The 8,118-nt window shown below is 38.4% G+C and overlaps 2 protein-coding genes across 2 annotated transcripts; one reads left to right on the forward strand and one right to left on the reverse strand.

Annotated features, from left to right (window-relative positions):
* The first annotated feature begins 2,522 nt into the window (after positions 1–2,522).
* LOC144898564 (uncharacterized) lies at positions 2,523–3,623 on the forward strand. Its single transcript, XM_078790989.1, has 5 exons — positions 2,523–2,809; positions 2,893–2,965; positions 3,041–3,157; positions 3,247–3,325; positions 3,389–3,623. Exons 1-5 carry the CDS (start codon positions 2,703–2,705, stop codon positions 3,472–3,474), a joined length of 462 nt encoding a protein of 153 aa, XP_078647115.1. The 5' UTR covers positions 2,523–2,702; the 3' UTR covers positions 3,475–3,623.
* Positions 3,624–6,207: 2,584 nt separating this feature from the next.
* On the reverse strand, positions 6,208–7,343 carry LOC144898565 (uncharacterized). The gene is made up of 5 exons (XM_078790990.1): positions 7,209–7,343; positions 7,050–7,146; positions 6,860–6,979; positions 6,665–6,743; positions 6,208–6,584 (listed from the first exon to the last, which is right to left on the reverse strand). Exons 1-5 carry the CDS (start codon positions 7,298–7,300, stop codon positions 6,496–6,498), a joined length of 477 nt encoding a protein of 158 aa, XP_078647116.1. The 5' UTR covers positions 7,301–7,343; the 3' UTR covers positions 6,208–6,495.
* Positions 7,344–8,118: the final 775 nt, after the last annotated feature.

Below are 8,118 nucleotides of genomic sequence, written 5' to 3' on the forward strand. Positions count from 1 at the left end.
CAGAAATATGACCTACATGTTGATGTCAATAAAAACCAGAGTAGCAGTATGAAATAAACTTCTTTTTTAATTAGTTTTTTCCCTCTTTTCAGTGTTATCAACAATTAACAGCCAACATACAAAATAATAATAATTAATAATAAATAATAATAATTAATGAGAAATAATAATAAATATAATATAATAATAAATATAAAAATAAAAATGTAATTAATAACTGTAATTGATAACATAAATAAATCTAAAAAATAAAAAATTTACAAATTATTTTTACAAATATTTTTCCTCTCTTACATCGTTGCTAGGGCAAGCAACATTGATACAGCTGTATTTAACATCATTATTTATGATGTTAATTTCTGTATAGCTGTACTGTAATATGAATATTAATATTAATTTCTGCCAATGATATCATTCAAAATGGATGAACAGTATTTTATCCATCCATTTTCTTTACCGCTTATGGTTGCGGGTGTATGCTGGAGCCTACCCCAACTGAGGCGGGGTACACCAGCCAATCACAGGGCACATATAGACAAACAACCATTCACACTCACATTCATACCTATGAACAATGACTCTGAAATTAGTCAAAAATAGACATTGCATGCACGTGGAAACATATACAATCAGAATTTGATTGTCTAGGCTTTAGATGATGCAAAGAATGAGAGATGATGGCATCTTTGTTTTCTCGCAGATGGTCTCCACTGCAGCATTTGTTGCAGGGTCGGCCTTGTAATCGGTCACCATTGCACTTAACAAATGGCCGAGCAGATGACCACCGCCGTTTAAGGCCTCAATGCCGTCCATCGAATCAAGCAGCACAACAAATAGGACATTGTTTTTTTGTCAGTGAAGCAATTGAAAATGCTCTTTTGACAATAGTGATGGCAACTAGGATGCAAATGAATGCACATGACAAAAGTTGTTATGTTAAATGAGTTTTGGAGCAGCGCTGTTACTCATACACTGTGACTATCATTCCACTGCAGGGTTCCTCATTAGTGGCAAAAGGGAGAGTGACACTCATTTTTTATCTGTATGGCCGCCGTCTTTCAGACAGACATCACCACTGGGACAGACTCGGGGAGAGGGATGAATAACCCCCACTAACAATATCCTCCAAAAACTCTCACGTCCCTCTGCGATATAGCTCAAAGCACTGACTGCAATATTGCAATAGAAGCAAAATACATGAATGCATAGTTAAGTAGTATACTTAACTATGCGTTTATGTATAGTTAATGATATGTTCTATATTTAACATGTCAGTTTACCAGTCAACAACATTAAATAATACGTTACATTACAAATACTGTTTTATATTCAAATATTGTATTTGCTTCTTTTTGGCTACATTTACAATAAAGAATCTAATCTTAAGGTTTAGCAATACGCTGATTAAGAACTGATTTAGTTGGACTTTGGCGCCACCTGCAGGCCACAAGTATGTACTGCACACTTTCTACACTTTACCGGAGCACCCGGTACATATACATTCTTAGTAATAAACACACATAAATACATCATGATGTTTTGCTGACGTGTTTAAAATCTTTCCCAGGTGAGGCCCTGGTGTCCCATGTCGGGGCAAGGTGTGATCCCTCTTTTCACTGTCTCTCATAGTGTCTTCTGAATCACTCTTTGGTACATCACCTAACAAACCTGGTGATTTGATTTTTATAGCATAGCATAGCATAGCATAGCATAGCATAGCATAGCATAGCATAGCATAGCATAGCATAGCAGACCATAGCATAGCATAGCATAGCATAGCATAGCATAGCATAGCATAGCATAGCATAGCATAGCATAGCATAGCATAGCAAAACATAGCATAGCATAGCATAGCATAGCATAGCATAGCATAGCATAGCATAGCATAGCATAGCATAGCATAGCATAGCATAGCAAAACATAGCATAGCATAGCATAGCATAGCATAGCATAGCATAGCATAGCATAGCATAGCATAGCATAGCATAGCATAGCATAGCATAGCATAGCATACAATGCCCTCCTGTTGTGGTAATAAGATTAGAAAGAAGGTAAATTACTAACAAAGTTCCTGGTTATTTGATTAGCTTTTCTTGTGCACTATTGCCTGGTGGTTAGCATGGTGGCCACACATATTTCTGTAGAGTTTCGTAGAGTCTTTTTTATATGTGCATAGGTTTTCTTTGGGTACTGCCTCCTTATACCGTATATGGATAATATATACAGTATCTTCTCTGTACGTGCCCCCCGTGATTGGCTGTCGACCAGTCCAGGGTGTACCCATGGTGTATCCTTGGATAGGGTTCAGCTTATCCATGCCAATAATGAGGTCAAGCAGTATAGAAATATGCATTTTTGATTAGATTTTATGGCAACATACAATTGATGGACTGATTGATGGGGTCACTGTAGGAAGTGTAACATTTGACCCTTTAATGCGAAGCAAAAATGTACATTGACATTTTGCACAAACCAGTAATAGTATCTTCAAGCACACAGATGGACAAAAAGCAGTTATCTGCGTATGCTTGTGTGACAACCGGCGTGAAGTGTCATGCTAATCATTTTTGCATGGCACCACATGATAGCCCACTTGCTTCTCGCTATAAGCGTTCTTTATAAACGATCTCAAACCACAAACGCTCTCACACAGTCCTGCCTGACCAACCTGCAAGCAACACGCCTGCTTTTGTTGCTTTATTATGTCTTCTAACATCAAGTCCGGAGCTCTTGTCCTCCTTTTAGGATTCTGCATTTTGACTTATGGCGCCCCGACTGACACAACAAATGCCTTCTGCAAAATCGTCTGGTAAGAATTTATCATTTTCCTTTGCATGCAATTTCATTTTAAATGATTTAGTATGTGATTAAAGTGTCTTTTAACCCATACAGGCTGCTTGGCGTGCCGTGTAGCCAGGCTAACATGGCCATTGTGACTCACATTAAAGCCATGGGCTCCTACAAAGTAAAAAAAATGCAGGAATAAAATGCATACACATGTGGATTAATCTTGATTAATACTTTTTCTGCATTAATACAGCTGGGCTTGGTGACTCCACTACAAATCCAGGCCAACCACACATCAGCTGTGGGTCAGGTGGAGAGCATTAATTTCACCATGTCTCCTATAACCACAGGCCTCGGCTGTCGAGTAGATGTAAGCCGCATACTGTAGCTAACCATGTTTAATTATCATTCATTACAAAATATTCATCTAAGTATTTATTTTGATGGATGGCTCTCCAGGGCTCATCAGTGTCGGCCTTCTGGTTCAGCCTGTTCGATAACGGCACCAACTACTGCAATCTCTACAACGTCATACAAGGTACGCTCATTATTTGTATACTTTTTACATCTTTATGCTATTTTGTGTTTCCTGTCCACACAGGAAGTGGCCTCACCAAGGCTCCCGGATTCACCGAGTACACCAATGAGTGGCTGTGCCTCGGATACGGTCTTTCTAAGTGCAAATAAACAATAGCTAAATGGTTGGGCATTTTTTTTTCAAACGAGAAGTGTCCTCTTTTATGGCACTGTCATTTCTTAATTGGTTCTTTTGCATCATGCACTCACTTTCCTGTGTCTGTTTATTTCATCAAGTGTGTTGAATTAAAGTAACATGATCCCAAGAGTGACTTGTTTAGCAATTATTCACACTCAACACAACACAACACAACATCCTTGCTGTCCACAATAATAAAATCAATGAGTCAAGCTGCACCAACACAGACAATGACAATTCAAAAACACCCACAACACTTTCAACACTATTTTAATTTAATTTAATTTGAATGAAATGTAGCCTGTGGCGCACGTTATATGTCATAAATTGCTCACATGTGATATATGATACACATGTAAGCCAAGAAGGAGTCATAAATTGGGCAAATTTGGAGTTAAAGTTTATTGTAGGACATTGTGTCATCATCATTATTATTAATAGTGATAATAGCATACTGATCATTAATAGCATTCGCAGTGCGGCAAGACTTAACAACAAACAATTGTAAATACTGTAATCTATACTGTATATAATGTTTTTCTGTGCAATATGTATTATTACAGTTATTATTACAGTGTTTTCCTGCTTTTTTGTACTACTTTGTTACTCTTTTTTTACTCCTTCTTTTGTAAGTCATGTTTGTTTTTGTCCTGTTTATGGTGTATGAAAATTTGATACTGCAGCCGTTGAATTTTTTACAAAGTCATTTATTAATTAAGAATCAAAATCTCTTAACTAGTAGAATGTCACAAGATCTCTCAAGATTAAAATGTTTCTAATTCAGAAAAATAACTGTATCACAAGCACCAGGCCTGGGACAATAATAAATAGTAATACTTAATTAATCACATAATAATAAGTGAAGTTCAAAACTTGCCTCATCTTCTTCTCGTAGACCCAATCTCGGTTATCGTCATGTCTTATGAACCGAGTGTCTTGTGACACCCTTACCCCCCCCCCTTTCTTTCTTGTGTCATGTCCTGCTAAAAGATGCCCCATTCGGCAGATGAAAATTATTTTAAATCAACATTTACATGATAAATCATCAAGTATATATTCAATTATCGGTACATTAAATTACATCTAAATCAGGTTTGACATTTCAAATATTTATTATTATTGTATTGAGTGTAAATAATGTTGATAAAATTTAAAATTTGGAATATTTTTTTACCTAAAACAAAATCATCCTTGCCCTCATCATCTGCACTTGTTTTGGTCTGCTGCCCCCTGTTGTCTCTTTTCTGTCCTGCAGCCGACTCCTGCCTTGTTCTCCTGGTCTGCACACCTGTTGCCCATCGGCCATTAGGCCTTCATATACCAGTCCACTTCCATTGTTCCCATGTCAGATAGTTTGCCTTGTCATGCCTCGCCCTGCCTGCACATTGCATGCTTGATTTTGTACTCTTTTGTTTGTACTTTTAGCTTCCAAGTGACAGAAAGTCCCTTTTGCTGTACTTTGTTTTTCCTCCTCTGTGAGCACCTTATGTTTATTATTAAATACTTTTTTCTACATTTACCTTGGTCGCTGCTCTGGGATCCTCAAGACCCAGCACAAGTGCCACCCAGCGTAACACCTTTTTTGTTGCACTTTATTTGTGAAGAATCTGACATGCAGTGTGAAATAGTTTGGACAAAATGTTCATATTTGCAAAGTTTTCCACATCAGGTACACACATTTATCAGATTTATTATTATTTATTTTTTTCCAAACAGATTGTCTTTTTTATGCTTGATCGTGAGGACCTGGCCTCACTATTCCCTGGGTCACATGTTGAGTGATTTCTCAGTAAGTAAGGCTATTCTCTTTGTTTGCTGTACTGTATGGGGACTTTTGTTTGGTCCTCAGTCAAAACAAGCCTGGTGGCATTTCTTCCGGAAGGATTAGATATGCCGGGATGGTGCCAGGTCAGGAGTTGTAGGGGGCGAGACATTTTCCTTAACCCTCTTCGAGGCCATTGTGTGTGAAGAATTAGTGCAAAATGTGACATCCAGACTGAGGAAATGAATGTTTCCAAAAGATCTTGACTGAAATTGTTTGCCGTGAGAGCAAAGAGAGGCTCCAATCTTGCTATCATTGAACAATATATATAATGATGAGGACCTGGATTTTAATGGGAAACATGACAATTAACACGTTTGTTAGTGAGTTGTTAGTGAGTTGCATGCAAGCATGTATAAAGAAAACACACTTGTGTTAAATTACACACACAAAATCAAATGAAATAAAATGATGATGAAATAATTCATAAATAGTAGAATTAGAATAATTACTTACACTACGATGACAACACAAAAAATAACAAAAGTATAATGAAATATATAATAAAATTCACTTGAGCATCTCTGTGTGGAGTTTGCATGCTCTCCCCGTGCATGCGTGGGTTTTTTCATTCCAAAAACATGCTAGGTTAATTGGCGACTCCAAATTGTCCATAGGTATGAATGTGAGTGTGAATGGTTGTTTGTTTATATGTGCCCTGTGATTGGCTGGCGACCAGTCCGGGGTGTACCCCGCCTCTCGCCAGGGGCTACTGGTATACACTCCTGCATACTCCCATACTCTATTGAGGATAAGCATTATAGAAAATGGATGAATGGATAATTGACAAAGTTGTGTGATATTTTTTGTGGGTGCCACTGTAATCATGGTTTAAAGACATGAAATATATCAACAATAACCAGGCAAAGCGGCATTTTCAATATTGAAATGTTTATTTTTATGAAGAATTCATCACTTGGTCCATCAGTCTATAAAATGAATTCATATTTTTTCCATAGAAACAGTTAAAAGAAGGAGAAATATGAGCTGTTAAAAGTCCAGGAAAGTCCTACCTTGGTGCAGCCACTAGATGGGATTAGAGTTTAATCTTTAAAATGCATCCACAAATGCATAAATGTATACAACAGTTGTATGGGATTCAAAGAAAAGTAATTGTTGTTGAAATGCAGCCAAATAATAAAAAAAATTGCTTATTTTTTGGGGTGTGTTTTTAGGCTTTGCAGGTGGCGAGTCCATAGCCCAGGCAAGCCCACTCATTGGTCATCTCCATGAAGCCTGGTCCACTCGTCAGTCCACTCGCTGGGTGGCAAGAACACGTTAGCATTAGTTTGTGGTGATAAACAGCATTGAAATGTATCCTGATTCTGAAATGTACTGACCCGAGAGGAGGTCATAGAGGTTGCAGTAGTTGAGGCCGTTATCCAGAAGGCTGGTGAATCCCAGAGAGACGGATTGGCCCTGGACACAAAGGACACTTTTCTATAGTTCCATTTTCATTGCAATTACATTCGTAGTAGTTCAAACCAAAAAAATGTACATGTACAACAATGCATATGTAGGATATGATTACTTACGGACACACGACAGCCTCCAGTCAGTATGGTGGGGCTGAAGGTGAAGGTGATGTTCTCAGCCTGGAGGCCATCAGTGGAGGTATGGTTGGCGTTGAGGGCCACAGGAGTGCCTGACACAAGCTAGAAGGGACATTTTGACACTTTAGAAATTCTGGTATCTCTTCCAAGCAGGAAATGGATCATTTCTTACCGTGTAGTGACATTTCTCACAGCCAAACATGGGGTTGAAGGCCTGGATCTGCTGCACCACTTTGGTGCTGACTTCTGCACAGGGTGCACTGAAGAGCCTGGGAGCACACGTTCCCAAGTTGAATGCATTGTTGTTCAAACAAGATATGCAGTAACTTACCAGAGAGTCCTGCAGAAGGCGTGGTAGGGCACAGGCACAGGAACAGCGTCTGTGAAGAAGACAAGTCCGGCAATGAGAATAAGACTCTTCATGGTTCTCGTGACACTTCTTGAGGAGATGGCTGTGTGGAGATGTATCTGGAATCTGTGTTGGGACGAATGCTTTCTGCAGCCTGCTTTATAAAGGCCGTCAACACCGATCATGCGGTCTGCTAAAGCGGCATTGCAATTGATTGCGCTTGAATGTGCGCTGATGACCCGACATGGCGGTCTTGTGCTGGTGACGCTTGTTATGTGAGGCCTTTAATGATCAGTGCAGCACCTGCACACTCTATCTTCAACATAGAAGCTTGCTTGCCAAGGTTAGGTTTCCAGTATGGTTTGATTGATTGATTGAATATTTCACTTCAGTATATATCACATGTCACAATTCATAATTCAACATGTAGGAAGAAGCAGAGCTTATTTAATTGTACCCCGTTTTTGTTTCCCATCATTTGCTCATACATTATAATACAAATAGAACAATGTATTACAATGAAGTTTAGGTCTGTAAATCTCATGGACAAATTTCACAAATTTAGGTTGTTGTTATGATTTGGGGCAGAATTAGAATTGAGTTTAATATACACCATGTGAGCTCTCTCAACTAATCAGCAATGGAAGATTGCTGATAGAATAATAAACATCAAAAAATTCCACTGTACTAATATAATGACCAAATAGTTTGAATTTACGTAGTAGTTACGTAGTTTATGAGATATGGTCTTTATCACGGCAATGATAAATGTACAGGAATGATGCAGCTCAATAACTGTATCATCCTCATGATTCTTCAAGCAGCATTAACTTAATTTTTTCACATGTTGCGGCCATGAGGCGTGAAATGAGGCGTGCTAAAGCTGATAATT

This window comes from Doryrhamphus excisus, linkage group LG6 (assembly GCF_037039965.1).
Source record: "Doryrhamphus excisus strain RoL-2023G ecotype Guam linkage group LG6, RoL_Dexc_Guam_v1.1, whole genome shotgun sequence".
Classification (NCBI taxonomy): Eukaryota; Metazoa; Chordata; class Actinopteri; order Syngnathiformes; family Syngnathidae; genus Doryrhamphus; species Doryrhamphus excisus.

Coding starts and splice junctions, on each gene's coding strand:
- LOC144898564 (XM_078790989.1), top strand. CDS start 2,703: ATGTCTTCTAACATCAAGTCCGGAGCTCTTGTCCTCCTTTTAGGATTC. Junction 2,810..2,892: donor GCCTTCTGCAAAATCGTCTG/GTAAGAATTTAT, acceptor TAACCCATACAG/GCTGCTTGGCGTGCCGTGTA. Junction 3,326..3,388: donor TCTCTACAACGTCATACAAG/GTACGCTCATTA, acceptor CTGTCCACACAG/GAAGTGGCCTCACCAAGGCT.
- LOC144898565 (XM_078790990.1), bottom strand. CDS start 7,300: ATGAAGAGTCTTATTCTCATTGCCGGACTTGTCTTCTTCACAGACGCT. Junction 7,147..7,208: donor GCCTTCTGCAGGACTCTCTG/GTAAGTTACTGC, acceptor GTGTGCTCCCAG/GCTCTTCAGTGCACCCTGTG. Junction 6,744..6,859: donor CTGGAGGCTGTCGTGTGTCC/GTAAGTAATCAT, acceptor CTTTGTGTCCAG/GGCCAATCCGTCTCTCTGGG.